Source organism: Giraffa tippelskirchi, chromosome 11 (assembly GCF_054371585.1).
Source record: "Giraffa tippelskirchi isolate mGirTip1 chromosome 11, T2T-mGirTip1v1.2.pri, whole genome shotgun sequence".
In the NCBI taxonomy this organism is placed as follows: domain Eukaryota; kingdom Metazoa; phylum Chordata; class Mammalia; order Artiodactyla; family Giraffidae; genus Giraffa; species Giraffa tippelskirchi.
In genome coordinates this window covers 38,139,830-38,162,832 of record NC_137285.1, presented here as the reverse complement: position 1 = coordinate 38,162,832, position 23,003 = coordinate 38,139,830, and the positions used below count along the sequence as shown (strand labels likewise).

Below are 23,003 nucleotides of genomic sequence, written 5' to 3'. Positions count from 1 at the left end.
CCATAAAAGTGACATTTATGCAGAAACATCTAGGAATAGTTCAAAAGCAGACTATCAATAAAGGAAAGTAAAATCTAACACAAGATTATTAGTGAAATTATTAGTCATAATCTTTTGAAGGGCTCAGTAAGAGAAAGCTGTGGACATGGAAATATTAATTTAGGAAGACAGAGTTCTCATGATTACATACGAGGCCAAATGAGAAGCTTCATGAATGGCTCCACTGACTGAAATAAATGATGGTTAGGAGAAAAAGTAATGAGGCATGGGGAACAGATCATTATATATTTAATTGAGGTGAAGGTGGTTCCCTATGGCATAAACAGACATTTATATAAAAATTACTTTATTCCAAAGAGCTCTTGCTTCCTCCCTAACTTTTCTTTGTTCTACTGTGATCATGATAATTCATATATAAATTACATACCACATATATTGCAGAAATGGTCTTCCACATGTCTTTTCTGAGTCTGATTGCTTTCCTTCTTGGTACATCTTTAATTAGCTTGAAGATGACTTGTGTTAGTGCCTATTTCATTAAATAATTTATTTCCACAAAATCTCCAAAAGTTTCATGAAACAGAAATACCTCTATCTGGTTTTGTGGTTTATGTCCCGTTAGACTATCTCAAGAATTTCATATTTCTATGACTTCCAAACTCTACCTCCTTTGTCCTCTCTTCTGTCATACTTTTTCCTTTCTTCCCTTCCTCCATCATAAACTCTATCCTTTTCTATTCTCTTACTATTCTCCTCTGATCATAAGGCAGGTAAAGCATTAGCAATGGAGTTCTGTGTTTTGACTCTGGAGTTTAGCTGCCTGACTTCCACTCCCAAATGTACCATTTAATATCTGTACAATTAAAGGCAAACTACTAAACCTTTTGATGTTTTAGTTGTTTTAATGATAAAATGAGGATGGTAATAATACTTAATTCTTAAAGAAGTTGAGAGTATTAGGTGAAAGAAGACATAAGAAGTGTGTGGCATAGAGTAAATAATTAAAGTTCCTTGTTATAACTAACTTTATTGTTATTCTTCTCTGAACTCTTTATGAAAAGTATGCATACACACATTGCCTTGATTTTCTGATGAGTGTTTAAAGTTCATTGTTCGTAAATTCCCAAGCATGTTACAGGTCCTTGGTTACACAGTCCACAGTTTATGCCTCTATTTCCATTATAGCTAAATGTGTAAGTATTGAACAAATACTAAACAGGCTACATAAAGTTGGGCTTGAAAATGTGGACAGGGAATCATTAGCAAAGGATACTGTTGAAGAGAATAATTAAAGGAAGTAAGGAAAAATAATAAAATTTGTTACAACAAGATTAACTAAAACTTAAAAAATTAAACACACATATAAGATTTTTCCATAGGCAATTTGGAGGGACAGACATATTCCTATTTAAAATAGATGCAAAATAATTTTAATACCTTCTGATTAATTTTTCCTATCACATATTTTCCAAGAAGTTAGAATATGAAGATGGAAACATTGAGAAAGTAAACTCAATATAAGGCCGGAAAATTAGGGTCAAGTGAAAGTGAAAGTGAAGTCACTCAGTCATGTCCGACTCTTTGCGACCCCGTGAACTGGGGCCTACCAGAATCCTCTGTCTATGGGATTTTCTAGGCAAGAGTACTGGAGTGGGTTGCCATTTCCTTCTCCAGAGGATCTTCCCGACCCAGGAATCGAACCCGGGTCTCCCGCATTGTAGGCAGACGCTTTACCATCTGAGCCACATTGCACCCCTATTTTCTGTGTATCGTTAAATGTTCCATTTCCAATTCATATTAAAAAATGTAGAATGTGAGATAATTGCTCTGAAGCATTATAAATGCAATCATAACCTTTAATATTTTGTGGAAATGTCTTTGTTAATTTTAATGTTTCTAAATTAAAAAAAAATCTATTGAATTCCCATCTTTAAAAGACAAAACAATGATTACATCTAACAAAATAACTACACTTGCCATGAAATAATTCAGTTCTTAAATTTGAAACAAAAGCCTGCTTTTTTAATTTAGAAGAGTATTTTGTTGTTTAGTCACTAAGTCGTGTCTGATTCTTTGTGACTGCATGGACTGCAGCATGCCAGGCTTCCCTGTCCTTCACCATATCCCCCAGTCTGCTTAGCTACTGTTTACTGAAGAGTATACTATTTATTGAAGAGTATATTTGGCTATATTGAAGAGTATACTTAGTTACTATTTATTGAAAATTTATTAAGATCCAAGTGTTTCACATATGTTGATGTAACTGCAGACTGGACCAGCTGAACCTGGTCCTATTCTGTAGATAACAAGATACTAAGTTGGTTTTCACAGAGAACAGAACAAAACTGCAAGTCATACAGCTCAAGCATGTGCAGAGGAGAAAATTCTTTCAGAAGTGAAGGGTCCATTGTTCGGGAAGATCCTGTGCCCCCTTTACCATATATTAGCATAAATGGCCATGTTCCAAAGCCCTCCAATAAAAACCTGCCTCACCAATGCTTCTGCATACCAGCTCTCCTCCCTAGCTCATAAAAGTTTGACTGAACCGCAGCTCAGGGGACAGATTTGAGAGCCTTACCTCCTGTTTCCCTGCCAGTCTACACACAATAAAGCCTTTTCTTTCATCAAAAGGTAATGCTATAATATTGCCTTCAATGCGTGTCAGCCAGTGAGTCCCTGCTTGGTAACATAAACAAACTTAATTATTTAGTTAATTATTTAAATGGATCTATGGAATAAATACCAGCAACCTTATTTTGAAGATAAGGAATAAGGTTCAGAGACACTAAGCGACTTTGCAAGTTTACACAGCTGTCAAATGGTAGAGCGTTGATTTGAACCAAACTTGTATGAAGTCAAAATGTATCCTTAATTTTTGAGTTAACACAAAATTTTAAAGACATCACTTAGTTGGCTCTGTGAATTTAAACAATTTATTCAAAGCCATTGGTTTATGTTCGTCTGTTTTCTTGGTTGGTTGGGCTTTGTACCTATCCTATAAAAACATATAACATAATTGATCAGGCTCAATCGGACTCTGGAGTCACACTACCTGTATCTGAATTTTGGGTCTTGTTACTGTCTGAACGATTGTGCTTGAAATATTTAAACTCTCTATTCCTCAGTTTCCTCACTTCTAAAATGAGGATAATAATAACACACTACATCATAGGATTGTGTAAGGGTGAAATATTTAATATTTTTAAAACAAATTTTGTAATATGTTAAGAACTCTAGACATGTAAGCTGTTATTATCTGTAAAATATGAACAGTAATGCCTATATTCATTTAGCTCACAGGATTGTGGAAAGAAATAAATTAGCGAGTTAGTGGTTGCAAATGTGCCTCACATAATAGAAAGTGTTTTATTAAGATAAATTTACATGTGTCACATTTATATGCCAATGGTGAATGATATTTATTTGGTTAGATATGCATTTAGGTATAAGTACTAAACTGAAAATGCTCAATATTGCTCTTTTAAGAGAGCAATTTATTTAGTAAACTTTAAAGCAGTCTGCCTTGAAGTAAGTCAAGCTAGTAATATACAAATTATTTTACTTGTTTTTGAAAATAAATTTTTCAAATACATTGCTATTAAACTTTTCTGATGAAAATTAGGAACGAAGATAATAAAATGCAAAGATCCACATATATTTTACGTAATACTTTTCTTTTTTAAATTCTTTCTTAAAGGTTTTTAGGATTTTTTTTTAATTACTTGCACACATTTAAGATTTTATATGTATGTATGTATGGTTGTATATACAAACTCCTCTACTCACACATCATTTCAACCATCTGATGGACTGTGGGGATGAGCCACATGGCACACAGTTGAAAATAATTTCCTTTAACAAGAACCATGGGGTATTTAATGGCTTGCAGCATAGGCACTGATCCCAGCTGAACGTAGTACTTCACGTTGTCTAGGGTGCAGGGAGATAAAGTATATTTAGATTTCCCCAAAGCAAATTATTTGAATTCTAGCCATCTGTCTGAAAATAAGAGCACTTCTAGCCTAGAAACATATGCTTAATCAGTGTTTGTTTTAAAATTTATGTGTGTATAGGTACAGTTGAATCAACCTGAAATCCAAAATGTTCAACATGGACTCTCTGAGAGAGAAACAGAGTATGATAGTGTGTGTGTGTCTTTGGGGGTGCTGGGGAGAGAGGTGGTGCAGGGGATAATTAAATTGGAGACTGTCTAATTCAGAATTTCCTTTACCTGAATCTTCGGTGTCTGTGACCACCAACAGAGTTTCCTCCAATGAAGCAGTCTGACATAAATGTGTCTACTGTGCATTTTAGCTGACCTGAGGGTTCTGCTAAAGAGATTTATCTGCTAAATGCCATGGAGACTGCCAGATTCAACATACATCAGTTTAAGTATATAGCATCATATGCTGCCAGCGGTAGGTTATTTGATTTCTTTTCCTTTTAGTCTTTTCTTTTGAGATATTCCAAGACTATTGATTACCTGCATTGAAAGTTTGTTCTCTCCATGAATTTTATTGCTTCTCTCCCATGAGAGATTACATATATTTAATGGAGATTTTTTAATAAGTACACATGGTAGAGTTGTAGTTTTGAATTTAAAATTAATTTGCTCAATGAATCAGTCACAATAGTTTAGCAGTTGTTTTGCTAGCCTTTTAACTTAAAATAATAATAATAAGCCTAACATCTTTTGTTGAAGAGGTATGAGCAGAGTAAGGAAATTAACGTCATGGAGCTCATATTTTGTGCCACACAATTTGTTAGTAAATTTACATATTCATTTTGTAATTTACTTTCTCTACAATCTTGTGATATGTATGAATAATAAAATTGTGTGAGTTTAGGGCTTCTTGCTGGCTTAAAACTCAACATTCAAAAAAACAAGGACATGGCATCCAATTCCATTACTTCATGGCAAATAGATGGGGAAACAATGGAAACAGTGACAGACTTTATTTTTGAAGGCTCCAAAATCACTGCAGATGGTGACTGCAGCCATGAAATTAAAAGATGCTTGCTCCTTAGAAGAAAAGCTATGACCAACCTAGACAGCATATTAAAAATCAGAGACATTACTTTGCCAATAAAGGTTGTCTAGTCAAAGCTATGGTTTTTCCAGTAGTCATGTATGGATGTGAGAGTTGGACTATAAAGAAAGCTGAGCACTGAATAATTGATGCTTTTGAACTGTGGTGTTGGAGAAGACTCTTGAGAATCCCTTGGACTACAAGGACACCAAACCAGTCAATCCTAAAGGAAATGAACCCTGAATATTCATTGGAAGGACTGATGTTGAAGCTGAAACTCCAATACTTTGGCCACGTGATGCAAAGAACTGACTCATTGGAAAAGACCCTGATGCTGGGAAAGATTGAAGACAAGAGGAGAAGGGGACAACAGAAGATGAGATGGTTGGATGGCATCACTGACACAAAGGACATGAGTTCGAGCAACCTCCAGGAATTGGATATGGACAGGGAAGCCTGACGTGCTGCAGTTCATGGGGTTGTAAAGAGTCGGACATGACTGAGTGACTAAACTGAGGCCTTCTTGCTTAAAGACTTGTCTGATATAAAAATCCATATACATTTCTGTTTTGTTCTTTAATTTTCTTTGTAAAATGCATTTTATTTTAGGCAAGTTTTAGATTTATAGAAACTTTGTAAAAATAGTACAGAAAATTCCTTTAGAGAGTTCCTCTAAAACCCATACCTAGTTTCCCCTGTTAGTGTCTTACATTACTTTGGTACATTTGCCACAACTAATGAATCAATATTGTAATGTTATTACTAAAAAAGTTCATACTTTATTCAGATTTCTTAGTTTTTACCTAAAGGTCATTATTCTGTACTAGATTCTCCCCCAGGATACCATGACACATTTAATCATCATCTCCTTAGGTAGACTGTAGACTGTGATAGTTTCTAAGATCTTTCCCGTTTTTGATGACCTTGGTAGTTTTGAGGAGTACTGATCAAGTAGTTTGTTTATTGCTCATCAGTTGGAGTCTGTCTGCTGTTTCTCTCATAATTAGACTGGAATTTTGAGTATTGGAGAAGATCACAGAGGTAACTGCCAAAATCACATTATATTGAGGGTAAACACATCAGCATGGTTTATCTTTGCTGATGTTGATCTTGGTCACCTAACATATAGCTATTCTGGTGTTTCCACTGTAAAGTTATTCTTCTGCCCCTCTTTCTAAACTGTACTCACTGAAGGAATTCACCATAGACACCCCACATTCAAGGAGAGGGGAGTTATCCTCAATCTCTGGAGGAGTATCATGGTTCATTTTATGTGTCAACTCTGCTGGGCCATGGAACCCAGATATTTGGTCAAGCCTTGTTCTGGATGTTTTGGTGAGGAGAGTTTTTGGATGAGGTTTGCATTTAAACTTGTGGACTGAGTAAAGCAGATTACCTTCCATAAAGTGAGTGGGTCTCATCCAATCAGTTGAAGATCTTAATAGAAAAGACTGCCCTCTCCTGAGATAAAAGGAATGCTGTCAGCAGTTTTTGGACTGTAACTGTAACTCCTCCCCTAGTGTCCAGCCTGCTAGCCGACCCTGCAGAATTTTGAATTACCAAGCCTGTACAATTGCATAAGACAATACCTTAAAACAAATTTCTCAATCTGTATGCATTTACACACAATTTAGTGGGCTATTTCTCTGGAGAATCTTAACACAAGGGAAGTACCATATACTGTCAAATAATAATTAGTATCAAGGCTGCAAAGAGGGTAAAACTTAGAGTGTTTCAGGCAAGTGAAAGAGTCAGGGGCCTATAGAGACAAAAAGCTACAAGACTGATAAAGTTGCTAGGTGGGAATTGTGGTTAACTCTGACGCAAGTCAGGACATTTTGTCCTTAAGGATTCATAAGTTAGTTTAGGGTAAGTGTCTGATAAAAATCTTGATTTTCTGGCAAATGTTCTGAATGTATTTTTTTTAGGACAATGAGTGGTTGAAAGGTCAGATTCCATCCGGGATGAGACATGCATAAGTCATATTTCCTCAATGACCTCCTGGCTTCATTTTACAGAAATATCTTAGCAACACTAATTCTATTTTGATTTTCCTTTCACACTACACAAATTATTCGAAATTATTCTTCTTCAGACATTTTATCTATTCATATTTATTTATTTATGTATTCATTCATTCATATCAACTTGGATTCATGTTGTTGCTTAGTTGCTCAGTCGTGTCTGACTCTTTGTAACCCCATAGACTATAGCCCACCAGGCTCCTCTGTCCATGGAATTTCCCAGGCAAGAACACTGGAGTAGATTGCCATTTCCTTCTCCAGGGGATCTTCTCGACTCAGGAATTAAACCTGTGTTTGTTGCATTGCAGATGGACTCTTTACCCTTGAGCCACCAGGAAGACGTGGGATTTAGTCTAACACTACTTTGTTGTTCGAATTGTTTTGGCTTATGCTACTGGGAGCTATTTTATTTGACTCTTTTAACTTACACTCATCACATATGTATTGTGTGTGTGTTGCATTTTGTTTATTTGAGTATTCACTTACTTTCTAGCACTACAAGAAACTAGAAAGAAGAAACAAGAAATTCAGCCCTAGCATCAATCATTAATTTGTGCTCTTTTAGCAAAATACACTGACTGGATTGATGTTGGATGGAAGGGGTCTATATGTCTATCAACTAACCTGTTCAGTTCAGTTCAGTTGCTAAGTTGTATCCGACTCTTTGCAAACCCATGGACTGCAGCACACCAGGCTTCACTGTCCATCACCAGCTCCTGGGGCCTACTTAAACTCATGACCATCGCATCGCTGATGCCATCCAACCATCTCATCTTCTGTTGTCCTCTTCTTCTCCTACCTTCAATCTTTCCCAGCATTGGGGTTTTTTCCCATGAGTCGGTACTACGCATCAGGTGGCCAAAGTATTTGTTTCAGGTTCATCATCAGTCCTTCCAATGAATATTCAGGACTGATTTCCTTTAGGATGGACTGGTTGGATCTCCATGCAGTCCAAGGCATTCTCAAGAGTCTTATCCAATACCACAGTTCAAAAGCATCCATTATTTGGTGCTCAGCTTTCTTTATAGTCCAACTCTAACATCTATACATGACTACTGGAAAGACCATAGCATGGACTAGATGGACTTTTGTTGGCAAAGTAATGTCTCTGCTTTTTAATATGCTGTATAGGTTGGTCACAGCTTTTATTCCAAGAAGCAAACATCTTTTAATTCCATGGCTTCAGTCAGGATCTGCAGTGATTTTGGAGCCCCCCAAAATAAAGCATGTCACTGTTTCCATTGTTTCCCCATCTATTTGCTATGAAGTGATGGGATCGGATGCCATGATCTTAGTTTTCTGAATGTTGAGTTTTAAGCCAACCTTTTCATTCTCCTCTTTCACCTTCATCAAGAGGCTCTTTAGTTCTTCTTCGCTTTCTGCCATAAGGGTGGTGTCATCTGCATATCTGAGGTTATAGATATTTCTCCTGGAAATCTTGATTTCAGCTTGTGCTTCATCCAGCCTGGCATTTCACATGATGTACTCTGCATATAAGTTAAACAAACAGAGTGAAAATATACAACCTTGACGTACTCCTTTCCCGATTTGGAACCAGTCTGTTGTTCCACATCCAGTTCTAACTGTTGTTTCTTGATCTGCATACAGATTTCTCAGGAGGCAGGTCAGGTGGTCTGGTATTCCCATCTCTTTAAGAATTTTCCATGGTTTACTGTGATTCATACAGTCAAAGGCTTTGGCATAGTCAATAAAACAGAAATAGATATTTTTTTGGAACTCTCTTCCTTTTTCGATGATCCAGCAGATGTTGGCAGTTTGATCTCTGATTCTTCTACCTTTTCTAAATCCAGCTTGAACATCTGGAAGTTCACAGTACAAGTACTGTTGAAGCCTGGCTTGGAGAATTTTGAGCATTACTTTGCTAGCATCTGAGATGAGTGCAATTTTGTGGTAATTTGAAGATTCTTTGGCAATGACTTTCTTTTGGATTGGAATGAAAACTGACCTTTCCCAGTCCTGTGGCCACTGCTGAGCTTCCCAGATTTGCTGGCATATTTAGTGCAGCACTTTCACAGCATCACTTTTTAGGATTTGAAATAGCTCACCTAGAATTCCAGCACCTCCACTAGCTTTGCTCCTAGTGATGCTTCCTAAGAGCCACTTGACTTCACATTCCAGGATGTCTGGCTGTAGGTGAGTGATCACACCATCATGGTTATCTGGGTCATGAAGATCTTTTTTGTATAGTTATACTTTGTATTCTTGCCACCTCTTCTTAATATCTTCTGCTTCTGTTAGGTCTATACCATTTCTGTCCTTTATTGTGCCCAACTTTGCATGAAATGTTCCTTTGGTATCTCTAATTTTCTTGAAGAGATGTCTAGTCTGTCCTATTCTATTATTTTCCTATTTCTTTGCACTGATCACTGAGGAAGGCTTTCTTATCTCTCCTTGCTATTCTTTGGAACTCTGCATTCAAATGGGTGTATCTTTTCTTTTCTCCTTTGCCTTTAGCTTCTCTTCTTTTCATAGCTATTTTTAAGGCCTCTTCAGACAACCATTTTGCCTTTTTTGCATTTCTTTTTCTTGGGGATAGTCTTGATCCCTGCCTCCTGTACAATGTCATGAACCTCCATCCATAGTTCTTTAGGCACTCTGTCTATCAAATCTAATCCCTTGAATCTATTTGTCACTTCCACTGTATAATCATAAGGGAATTGATTTAGGTCATACCTGAATGGTCTAGTGGTTTTCCCTACCTTCTTTAAGTCTGAATTTCGCAATAAGGAGTTCATGATCTGAGCCACAGTCAGCTCTGGTCTTTTTTTGCTGACTGTATAGAGCTTCTCCATCTTTGGCTGTAAAGAATATAATCAAACTAACCTGAAATATATTTAATTTGAAATGTTCCCCTTAATAGCTGTGTATAGGATTTGAGGGGAACACTGTACTAGGCACTGTGTGTGTGTGTGTGTGTGTGCTCAGTTACTCAGTTGTGTCACACTCTTTTGCGACCCCATGGACTGTAGCCCTTCAGGTTCCTCTGTTCATGAGATTTTCCAGGCAAGAAGACTGGAGTGGGTTGCCATTTCTTTCTTCAGGGTATCTTCCTGACCCCCGGATCAAACCCTTGTCTCCTGCCACTGCACTGGTAAGCATATTTTTACCACTAGTCCCACCTGGAAGCAACTAGGCCCTATGATTTAATATATATTATTTGTGTATATTATATTTGTCATTGTAATTTAAAATGATATGAGAAAAGATGAGAAAATTGAAAACAATTGCTAGTCAATATTTTTGTCAACTTACATGAAATTGATACATAAGTCAGGAAGCTGGAGCTGGAGCCATTGTGAAGTGTAACAAAAGCACTAGATTACACTGCTCTGAAAATATGTGAGGTACAACTGTTAAGGCGTTGAGAAATACCATCCAGCCCTGTACCTGGGACATTCTGGGCACTCCATAGATGTCAGTTGAATTGATAGACATATACTGACACAATTTGGGGGGAAATATTTTTTACCCTACAGGGAATGGTATTATGCAAGGGGTACTATAATTGGAAAAATAAAATAAAGATTGTAGGGTATTAAGCAAATTAATTTGGCTTAGGAAGAGGTGACATATAGAAGTTAAAAGAAATAAATAGTTAAAATAGCACAGTGTGAGAATGAGACTGCATGGGCTGGAATGCTGGTAAGAGTTTAGATGACAAATTTGGATTTATAGAAGGGTGGCTGTTTGGTGTTTAGAAATAGGGGACAGTGTTTCAGCCCAAATATAATTTACCCACACCAAGAAAATTGCTGAGAACCTAGACTTGCCAGAGTCTCTTTCCATATGACACTGAAGAACCATCTTAGAAGAAATAAATCTAAATGAAATAATATATAAAAAACCCAGGAAGAAAGGTATAGTTTTTTTCCAAAGGTGAGCTAGTGTTGCTATACCTGAAACTTGTTTCTCAGCCTCTTTCTCTTTGGTCTTTAACATTTGAATTCCCTTTTCAGGACTACAAGAGAGGTGTTTTTTGTTTCTTTCTTTTTTTTTCTTTTTTTGTGGGGGTGGAGGGGGTTTGTGGTTGGAAAGAAAGAGGGAGGTGATGAGGCAGAAAGACTTGATTAACTAAGTGACCGTATAATTTCTCTTCCCAACTATGCTACTTTTTAAAGTAAAATTTTGAAAGGTTAACTCCATTTACAGTTATTACAAAATAGTAGCTATATTCCCCATGTTGTACAATATACCCTCGTAGCATAGCTTCTACCCAATAACTCGGATTTCCCACTTCTCTGCCCCTCTATCTTCCCCCACCACCTTCCACTGGTAATCACTAGTTTGTTGTCTGTACCTGTGAGTCTGCAACTGTGCTATTTTTGAGAACAAAAAGAGATAACTGTTTATAACTATGCAGAGAGCAAGAGTAAATAGGAGTATAGATAACTTGGTAAATCATCACAAGACTTTTCTGAAACTCTTCTAACAAAGAGCAAAGTAAAGGAAGTGAATCTGCTCTTTGGGTCACCAGCCCTGGCAACGTGTGGGATCAAGGAGAGACCTGGTGAAAAGGAGGCCTCTGTATCTTGCAAACAAGTGTGAGATATCAGTAAATACACACCTCGGGCTGTCAGGACAGGCTAGTGGGTGGAAGTATTATAAACACATAGTGCATACTCCAGGGGATTCCTAGAGATTATAGGATTTAAAGATGAAGGAACCAGCTGGTGAAATTTGAATAATCTATGCTTGCCGGGTGGCTCAAATGGTAAAGAATCTGTCTGCAATGCAGGGGACCTGGGTTCAATCCCTGGGTTGGGAAGATACCCTGGAGAAGGGAATGGTTACCCACTCCAGTATTCTTGCCTATAGAATTCCATGGACAGAGGAGCCTGGCAGGCTACAGTCTGTGGGGTCGTAAAGAGACGGACATGACTAAGCAACTCACTTTCAAGTACTTACCATTTTGAGGCCAGGAGAAATCCAGATAAATTTCCCTAAATCCTGTCTCATTCCAAACTCCATTCACTTCTAACCACACTGCCCAGAAAGTAAAGGCACAAGTGTTTATTAGATAATCTGAAATTCATGCAATGTGACTATTGTTGTGCAATAAGAGATGTGGGATAATTCTGATATAAGGGGTTACAAGGAGATTAAAATGTTTGAGGAAGGTAGTTATTCCTCAATCCAATAAGGAAATCTTTTCAACAGGAAGAAATGCTGGAGTTCAAGATATCATGTGTGTGTGTTACAATTACACAGAACCTAGTATTGTGGAGCTAGACAATAAGAATCTTATGAAATAACAAGCAAAGTATGAATCAGAGAAAAAAGGAATTGGAAAATTTTAATACTTGGGTATAGAAAGTAGAAATATATCAGTAATAACAATAACAAATAATGTATTTTTTTTCAAAATCTGAAAGACTCAGAATTTAGTAAAATGAATTGAAATATTCAATAGGTGTGAGGAAGGTTTGTGCATATTATAGTGTCTCAGGTTTCAGAATGCCATTGTCACTGTTATCAATAGCCCTGCTAAAAATAGGATTACTGAAACAGTCTCTCTTAGAATAAAGCTTATCACTAAGCCTTTTTCCTATTGCAAAGCTGTATACATCTTTATGATAAAATTATCTTCCACAAATACTTCATTCATCTCAACACCCTGCAACTTCAGAAAGTCAGAATTACTGTGAACCCTCTTCAATAATGGGCTTCCCTTGTGGCTCAGCTGGTAAAGAATCTGCCTGCAATGCAGAAGACCTGGGTTCAGTCCCTGGGTTGGGAAGATCCTCTAGAGAAGGGAAAGGCTACCCAGTCCAGTATTCTGGCCTGGAGAATTCCATGGACTCTCCAGGGTCCATGGGTCTCAACGAGTCAGACATGACTGAGTGACTTTTACTCACTCACTCTTCAATAACATATATGTATACAGTCTATATGTAAATTTACATTTATATATATGTATAGGGGCTTTCCTGATAGTTCAGTTGGTAAAGAAACCACCTGCAATGCAGGAGACCCCAGTTTGTTTCCTGGGACAGGAAGATTCACTGGAGAAGGGATAGGCTACCTACTCCAGTATTCTTGGGGTTTCCTTGTGGCTCAGCTGGTAAAGAATCTGTTTGCAATGCAGGAAATCTGGGTTCGGTCCCTGGGTTGGGAAAATCCCCTGGAGAAGGGATCCAGTATTCTGCCCTGGAGAATCGGACACGACTGAGCGACTTTCACTTCACTACATAAGTACACCTGTCATTATAGATGTGTGTAGCTTGAAAATACATTAATTTTAAATACTTTTTTCTTCCTTATTTCACTGACGGATTTAAAGTTGATGGTACAGAAAAGATCACTTATTTTAAATCAAAATCCCCGCTTGCTCCTATAAGTTAAATCAAGTTATCTTTACTCAAGTTATATCAAGTTGTCTTTACTATAAATCATAGAATAAATGAAGCTTTATGGACATTTTTAATGAAACCAAATGATAGTATTTCTAAATTCCAAAGAAAAAATTTTGAACACATATTAATTTCCAAAGTGATGTATATGAAATATTACTCTATAATAATTTGGAAACTTTATTATTTGACAGAATATTTGGGAGAAGTAAACTGTGAAAGATGGAGAACTACTTGGGCTAGATTAAATTTCTGTTTTACTTTTAAGCTGAGAGGAATAGAAATACATAAGTATATTATTTCTATTTACTATTTATATGGTTGTAGAAACTGTCTGCATGAAGCATTCCCTGGATATTGGCTTAACAAGGCACATGTTTTCTGCAAATTGTTTCAATCATGAAGCATTTAAAATAAAATTCCATTTTTGGGTTAGCTTGGGAAAAAAAAGTTAAGAAACTTTTGAAAAATTACCATTACAATTGAAGGAACAAAAACAATTATACAAGTACTATATTCTCAAAGAGCAGAATTATCTTATTGGTTCGTATCCAAGCATTATTTCCTAGAGGTTGACATAAGATCTAGTCCTAGGTTTCTACATAAATCCAGCTTGACAAGGGACTGAGGAAAAAAGTAACACAGCTAAGGAATTTTGATGACAAATTAAGTTCTTACAATCAACATAGATAGGCTTCAGGGTCCTAAAATACTTTAATTTTTTATGTTACCAATTCTAAAATAAGTTAAAAGAAGTGCAAAAATGATATTAAAAGCTATTTTCTTCTATTTTGATTTGACAGACAGTGGTTCTCAAACCTTCAATACAAATTATATTCATCTGGAGAAATTTGAATTTCCAGTATCTGGGACCATCTTACCCTGAAGAGTCAGAATCTTTTGCAGGAAGGGTGGAGGGTCACCACCGTTTGATTTTTCATTTGTTTGTTTGTTTGTTTTATGTTTTGTTTTTAGAAGCTCCTCAAGAGATACTTTAAGCAGCCAGGTTTGAGACCATAAAGTGGTGTCACAATTTTAACTTTAGAGATCTATACAGGGTAACTGCCTCTCATTTTTAAACCTCAGTTGAGTGGGAACCTCTCAGTGGTTTCCCCAACCCTCTTCCATGTAAGAGTTTATATTTAACATGCTTGATATTAATAATTGTTTAGCTGTTTAATGTATTCAATTGTCCATCTCTAGCCTGACAGTGTGCTTCTTGAAGACAATGAGAATTTTTTTTTTCCTCTGAATCAACCACGTATGGTACAAAGCACAACAAACAAACTTTATTTTGAAAGAATGCATGTATGAAATAATGGCACTCAAACACACAGTCTAGAGATTTTCCTTCCATACTACTGAACATCACTTGTAATAATCATGGAGTATTTTCACACCTGCTTACTCACAAATTTAATGCAACTAGAAAACTAAATGCAATGTGAAATTTTTAAAAAAAATAGATATAGGATTACTTAAGTAAAGCTCACTTAGCAAATTAAATGAATAGAAATATTCAGACCAGTTGTTTTTAGCAGTTCTATAAACTGCTTTTCTTAGTTTTTAAAACAATTTCTCTCTACTTATAATACACTATATAGAATACATTCCATTTTGTGGCAGGAATACCATCTTTATTTGTATACACAAAAAATTAGGTGAGCAAGACCCCCAATATATAAAACTGTGTAAAGGTGATGAGAAGTGTTGCCCTATCCATTATGCTAGGAAAACGACAGGAATGTGCATTTTTCACAATGACAATAATGGTAACTTTTAATCTCTAAAAACACAGTAGAAAAGGCATTGGATATAATTTCCATCATTTTCCCCCTGTGATTAATCCCCACACATTTCCCCAAAGAATACATGCCCACAGAAGTACCTGTGTCCTATACTAAATGAGAATTGGGCCAGAAAAGGAGGTAGTCTGATATTGTTTAACACGTGTCTTGTACTTGAGCCTGCACGAAGAGTAGATACCATAAATGACCATGTGCCATAAAAAAAATGCCACAGGATTTTTCAGCCTAAACTCTGAAAATGACTGCATGAATCAGTCAAAAAAACACATTCTGGCAATACTGTGGAACATTTAGATGGCTGACCTGCTTCTATCTGGCCTATTAACAAGTATAAGCTGCACACATTTAAATGTTCTGTTTATTGTTTTCCTTATTACCACTTTTTTTAGCTGAACATAAAATGTAAGTGGGGAAAACTTTTTATTTCAGTATACAGGGATCATTAGATGAAAAGCATTACTTTTCACTTAAAAATCTATATTATTTACATTGGCTCTGTTAAGACTGATTCATAATCATTAGACATGCTATATATCTTTGAATTTGAGAAAAAATTAGTGTTCAGTTATCAAATACATTAGCAAGTATGGGAATATAATTCGGTAAGCATCTGGCCTAGTCAAAAGTAAGCATCTGTCTTACATTTACAATTTAGAATATTTGATTAATTTAAGCCAGGTTCACAAGTTCAGATGTTTATCTGAAATCTGGTTGGACCTAACTGACTTCTAGAGCTGGAATATAAATCAGTTGGGATCAGACTTCACCACCTTCATACATTCTTCCCTCACTGGCCTTTAGAATGTGCTAAAGCAGAATATGGCAATAATAATGGAGATACCATGAAAATAATATCACATTAATTGTCAGTGACAAAACTTAATCCTCTTCTGAACTCTGCTTACCTATCTTGACTGAAACGTCTATTTAAAAACATCACAATAATATACAATCATGCATATCTTCCTACTGTTAAAATCATCACAATAAATTATTTTCTCTATTATATTTTCTTTTTTATGGGTCATGATGCTATCTGTTCCTGGAACAGCCCTGTTTATAGGCATAGTATGTACTATTATATATACACAGGTAGATGAAACTATAGTCTTAGATTTTCCTAACAGTTTAATACTAGAATTAAATTGGTATCCATTAGATTGGCTATGATTTAAAAATGAAAGCTAAGAAGCATTGCTCCCTGAGACTGCCACTTACCATACCCAGAGCATACAAATTCCTTGTATAATTTTAGATTTTGTTGCAAACTAATTTTCCAGCCTATCACCCACTTTTACCCCATGCATCTTCCCCTTCACCCAAATAAATTTATTTTCAGCTTCTCCACTTCCTCCCTTTTAAGAATTGCTCTTCTTTGCCCATAGTTTTGAAACTTCTTTGGCAGCATATGGCAGCCTCCACCTTGCATTTGACCTATTTATATGTCAGTCTTAACAGTGGGAAGTTAGTTAGTTTTTGGTGTAAATGAAATTCATTTTATTTCTCTCTGAATATCTCGTAAACATATGAGTACTTCTGTACCAAATATTCTAAGCTCCTTATATCATGACAGCTAATCATCATGACATTAGAATTATACTATGAATTAGCAGTGTTTTACTGATAAGGAAACTGTGGCTTTTAGAGGTTTGGATCATGGCCAGGCACACAGAAAGTATAGCAAGAATTAGGATTTGAATTCAGGACTCTTTTAAAGCACAATCTGCTAATCACACTTTTTAATGGTTTCTAAATTAAAGGGTGTGAACATGAATAAAACAAAGCAATACAAGAAAATAAAATATACAAGTAAATAATATGCATGTTTATGTGGCCCAGATGTCCCCAAGCCTGGCACTATAAAATGAGGACACATGTTCATTTTAGAAAGGAAGAAAACTCTATTCCCATCTTAAACTTCCCTGTTGTTCTGCCCTAAAAGGAAGGAGTCTACATTTATCAGTGGGTGGGATCACTACAGATACTAAAACATCCAGTGTGGTTTTTTAATTCATAAGGGTAAGCCAGACATATGGTCTTCTCTTTGCCTCTGCTGCTGCTGCTGCTAAGTCGCTTCAGTCATGTCCGAATCTGTGCAACCCCATAGACGGCAGCCCACCAGGCTTCCCCGTCCCTGGGATTCTCCAGGCAAGAATATTGGAGTGGGTTGCCATTTCCTTCTCCAGTGCATGAAAGGGAAAAGTGAAAGTGAAGTCACTCAGTCGTCCGACTCTTAGCGACCCCATGGACTGCAGCCTACCAGGCTCCTCCGTCCATGGGATTTTCCAGGCAAGAGTACTGGAGTGGGGTGCCATTGCCTTCTCCGCGCTTTGCCTCTACTCACATTCAGTTGCAACCTGATCCTTATCTCTCTGTTTGAGGGTGATGTATGGTAAGATTTTGATTCAGGCTTACTAGATAGTAGAAAGGCTGACTAAGACCTTCAGCTTAGGCCACATCATTCACAAGAGATACCTGGTCATCCAAATCTTGTTTTCCATTTACTGTTGCTGCCTTAGGGACCTCAAAGGAAGCAGTGAGTTAAAGCAGGTAAGATTCTGATTCTTGAACTTCATACCAAATATCATTTACTATTAGCCAAAACTCCCCATTATTTCTAATGCTTCTTCTGAAATGCATGCATTTCAAAATTTTCTTTTTTTTTTTTTGCCTTTGTTTTCCTTAATTTCCCCTCAACTTTATTGAGGTATAGTAGGAGAAAAAATTTTATATATTTAAGGTATAAAATCTGCTTTTTAATTAATTATTTTAATTGGAAGATAATTACTTTACAATATCGTGATGTCTTTTGCCATACGTGAACATGAATTGGCCACAAGTATACATGTGTTCCCCCCATCCTGAACCCTCCTCCCAGCTCCATCCCCATCCTACCCTTCTGGGTTCTCGCAGTGCACCAGCTATGGGTAACCTGCTTCATGCATGGAACTTGCACTGGTCATCTATTTTACATACAGCAATGCACATGTTTCAGTGTTATTCTCTCAAATCATCCCACCCTCACCTTCTCCCACTGAGTCCAAAAGTCTGTTCTTTACATCTGTTTCTCCTTTGCTTCCCTGCATGTAGGATCATCAGTACTGATGTTTTGATATAAGTATACTGTGTGTAATGGTTACCACAATAAAGATAACTAATGTATCCATTATCCCACAGAGTTACCATTTGTGTATGTGAGAGAGAAAGGTAAAGACACTTAAGACTTACTCTCTTAGCAAATTTCAAGTATACAATACATTATTATTATTAATAATAAAATTACTATGCTATACATTATCTCTAGAATTTATTCATTTTATACCTGAAATCTTGTACCCTTTGACAAACACCTTCCCATTTCCCACATTCACAAGCACCTGGTAAAGATCCTCTGGAAAAGGGAAAGGCTACCCACTCCAGTATTCTGGCCTGGAGAATTCCATGGACTGTAGAGTCCATGGGGTCGCAAAGAGTCAGACACGACTGAGCACCTTTCACTTCACTTTCACATATATATACCTATAAAAAATATAATATATTTAATATAATTTATACTTATATGTGGCTAATATACATGTATATCCACATCTATATCTGTAATATCATAATGTATTTTCCCATTCATCTCTCAAAAGACACTAAGATTATTTCCATATCTTGACTATGGTGAACAATGTTTCAATGAATATGGGACTGCAAGTATATCTTCAAGATACTAATTTCATATCCTTTGGGTATATACTCAGAAATGGGATTGCTACATCATATAGTAGTTCTATTTCTGAGGAAGCTCCATGCCATTTTCCATAATTACTGTACAGATTTACCATCCCATCAACAGTATACAAAAGAGAATATTCTTACTAGTGATTGTCATCTCTTGTCTTTTTGATAACAGCCATCCTCCTTTGGCCCTCCCTGGTGGATAAGATGGTAGAAAATCTGCCTGCAATGTGGGAGACCCAGGTTCGATCCCTAGGTTGGAAAGATACCTGGAGAAGGGAATGGTTAGCCACTCGAGTGTTCTTGCCTGGAGAATTCCATGGACAGAGAAGCCTGGTAGGGCCGCAGTTCATCTGGGTCGCAAAGAGCCATACATGACTGAGCGACTAACACTTTCACTTCTGGGTTTCCATGGCAGCTCAGCTGGTAATGAATCCACCTGCAATGGAGGAGACGCCAGTTCAATTCCTGGTTTGGAAAGATCCCCTGGAGAAGGGACAGGCTACCCACTCCAGTATTCTTGGGCTTCCCTGGTGGCTAAGTTGGTAAAGAATCTGCCTGTAATGAGAGAGACTTGGGTTCGATCCCTGGGCTGGGGAGATCCCCTACAGGTGGGCATGGCAACCCACTCCAGTATTCTTCCCTGGAGAATTCCATGGACAGAGGAGCCTGGTGGGCTGCAGTCCACGGGGTTGCAGAGTCAGGCACAACTGGGCAACTAAGCACATCCTCCTTAGCGTGAGTGAGGTGTTATCTCATTGTGTTATTGATTTGCATTTCCCTGATGATTAGTGATGTTGCATAACTTTTCATGTAACTGTTGGCCATCTGTTTGTCTTCTTTGGTGAACTTATTCAGTCCCTTTCAGTAAAGTTCAGTTCAGTCGCTCAGTCATGTCCAACTCTTTGCAACCCCATGAACCGCAGCACGCCAGGCTTCCCTGTCCATCACCAACTCCTGGAGACCACACAAACTCATGTCCATTGAGTCGGTGATGCCATCCAAACATCTCATCCTCTGTCGTCCCCTTCTCCTGCTGCTCTCAATCTTACCCAGCATCAGGGTCTTTTCAAATGAGTCAGCTCTTCATATCAAGTGGCCAAAGTATGGAGTTTCAGCTTCAACACCAGACCTTCCAATGAACACCCAGGACTGATCTCCTTTAGGATGGACTGGTTGGATTTCCTTGCAGTCCAAGGGGCTCTCAAGAGTCTTCTCCAACACCACAGTTCAAAACCAGCACTTCTTCGGTGCTCAGCTTTGTTTATAGTCCACTTCTCACATCCATACATGACTACTGGAAAAACCATAGCCTTGACTAGACGGACTTTTGTTGGCAAAGTAATGTCTCTGCTTTTAAATATGCTATCTAGGTTGTTCATAACTTTCCTTCCAAGGAGTAAGTGTCTTTTAATTTCATGGCTGCAATCACCATCTGCAGTGATTTTGGAGCCCCCCAAAATAAAATCTGTCACTGTTTCCACTGTTTCCCCATCTTTTTGCCATGAAGTGATGGGACCAGATACCATGATCTTAGTTTTCTGAACGTTGAGCTTTAAGCCAACTTTTTCACTCTCCTCTTTCACTTTCATCAAGAGGCTCTTTAGTTCCTCTTCACTTTCTGCCATAAGGGTGGTGTCATCTGCATATCTGAGGTTATTGATATTACTCCCGGCAATCCTGATTCTAGCTTGTGCTTCCTCCAGCCCAGCGTGTCTCATGATGTACTCTGCATATAAGTTAAATAAGCAGGGTGACAATATACAGCCTTGACATACCCCTTTTCCTATTTTGAACCAGTCTGTTGTTCCATGTCCAGTTCTAACTGTTACTTCCTGTTCTGCATACAGGTTTTTCAAGAGGCAGTTCAGGTGGTCTGGTATTCCCATCTCTTTCACTGTGATCCACACAGTCAAAGGCTTTGGCATAGTCAATAAAGCAGAAATAGATGTTTTTCTGGAACTCTCTTGCTTTTTTGATGATCCAGCAGATGTTGGCAATTTGATCTCTGGTTCCTCTGCCTTTTCTAAAACCAGCCTGAACATCTGGAAGTTCACAGTTCACGTATTGCTGAAGCCTGGCTTGGAGAATTTTAAGCATTACTTTACTAGCATGTGAGATGAGTGCAATTGCGTGGTATTTTGAACAATCTTTGACATTACCTTTCTTTGGGATTGGAATGAAAACTGATCTTTTCCAGTCCTGTGGCCACTGCTGAGGTTTCCAGATTTGCTGGCATATCAAGTACAGCACTTTTACAGCATCATCTTTGAGGATTTGAAATAGCTCAACTGGAATTCCACCACCTCCACTAGCTTTGTTCATAGTGATGCTTCCTAAGGCCCACTTGACCTCACATTCCAGGATATCTGGCTCTAGGTGAGTGATCACACCATCATGATTATCTGGGTCATGAATATCTATTTTGTACAGTTCTTCTGTGTATTCTTGCCACTTCTTCTTAATATCTTCTGCTTCTGTCAGGTCCATACCATTTCTGTCCTTTATTGAGCCCATCTTTGCATGAAATGTTCCCTTGGTATCTCTAATTTTCTTGAAGAGATCTCTTGTCTTTCCCATTCTATTGTTTTCCTCTATTTCTTTGCATTGATCGCTGAGAAAGGCTTTCTTATCTCCCCTTGCTATTCTTTGGAACTCCACATTCAAATGGGTATATCTTTCCTTTTCTCCTTTGCTTTTCACTTCTCTTCTTTTCACAGCTATTTTTAAGGCCTCCTCAGACAGCCATTTTGTTTTTTTGCATTTCTTTTTCCTGGAGATGGTCTTGATCCCTGTCTCCTGTACAATGTCATGAACCTCTGTCCATAGTTCATTAGGCACTCTGTCTATCAGAGCTAGTCCCTTAAATCTATTTGTCACTTCCACTGTATAATCATAAGGGATTTGATTTAGATCATACCTGAATGGTTTTGTGGTTTTCCCCACTTTCTTCAATTTAAGTCTGAATTTGGCAATAAGGATTTAATGATCTGAGCCACAGTCAGCTCCTGGTCTTGTTTTTGTTGACTTTATAGAGCTTCTCAGTTCCTTTGCCCATTTTTAATTATTTTGTATAATAGCTACTGAGTTATATGGGTGTGTGCTCAGTTGCTTCAGTAGTGTCCAACTCCCTGCAACCCTATGAACTATAGCCCACCAGACTCCTCAGTCCATGGGATTCTCCAGGAAAGAATACTGGAGTAGGTTGCCATGCTCTTCTCCAGGACTGAGTTATATATATTCAAGTAAGCTTTGACAATTGTGCCAAGAATTCACAGCAGAGAAAGGACAACCAAAACATACATATATTTGGATTATCCAAAATAGATACTTTATATATAGTAATACATAATTATATATTTTAAATATATATACGTATAATATCTCCCACTCTGTAGTCTACCTTTTCATGTTGCTACCTTAGCTGTGCAGATGCTCTTTAGTTTTACATAGTCCCACTTGTATATTGCTACTTTTTTTGCCTGTGTTTCTAGCACCATATCCAAAAAATTATTTGGAAGACCATCAAAGGGCTTATCCTCTATGTTTTCTTTTAGGAATTTTACAACTTCAAGTCTTCCATTTAAAGCTTTAATGCATTTTGAGTTGAATTTGTATATATGAGGATCTAACTCATTTTTATATGTGTTTATCTGATTTTCCCAACATTATTCATTGAAGAGACTATTCTTTCTCTATTGTGAATTCTTGGCACCCTTGTCAAAGATTACTTGACTATGTATGTGTGTGTTTATTTCTAGGCTCTCTATTCTGCTTCATGGGTGAGAAAGTCTATTTGTATGCCAGCATCATACTGTTTTGATTAATACAGTTTTCAAAATATATTTTGAAATATGTTAGTGTGATATCTCCAGTTTTGTTTTTCTTACTCAGGATATGTTGGGTGTTTGTAGTCTTGTGGTTTCACATAAATTTTAGGATCTTTTGCTATTTGTGAAAAGTCTGTAGATCTCTGGAGAGAATGGATATTTTAGCAATACTAATTGTTCTAATTTATGAACACAGAATATATTTTCATTTATTTGT

General features: G+C 37.2%; 1 protein-coding gene across 1 annotated transcript in view; it reads left to right on the top strand.

The window, feature by feature from the left end:
• Positions 1 to 19,600: 19,600 nt before the first annotated feature.
• The window catches only part of LOC145525355 (uncharacterized), a 337,940-nt gene continuing 334,537 nt past the window's right edge, over positions 19,601 to 23,003 (top strand). The window contains exons 1-3 of the mRNA XM_081538152.1: positions 19,601 to 19,694; positions 19,815 to 20,060; positions 20,807 to 21,335. Of these exons, the coding sequence (XP_081394278.1) occupies positions 21,286 to 21,335 (50 nt within the window). The 5' untranslated portion in view covers positions 19,601 to 19,694; positions 19,815 to 20,060; positions 20,807 to 21,285. The remainder of the gene's footprint in view (positions 19,695 to 19,814; positions 20,061 to 20,806; positions 21,336 to 23,003) is intronic.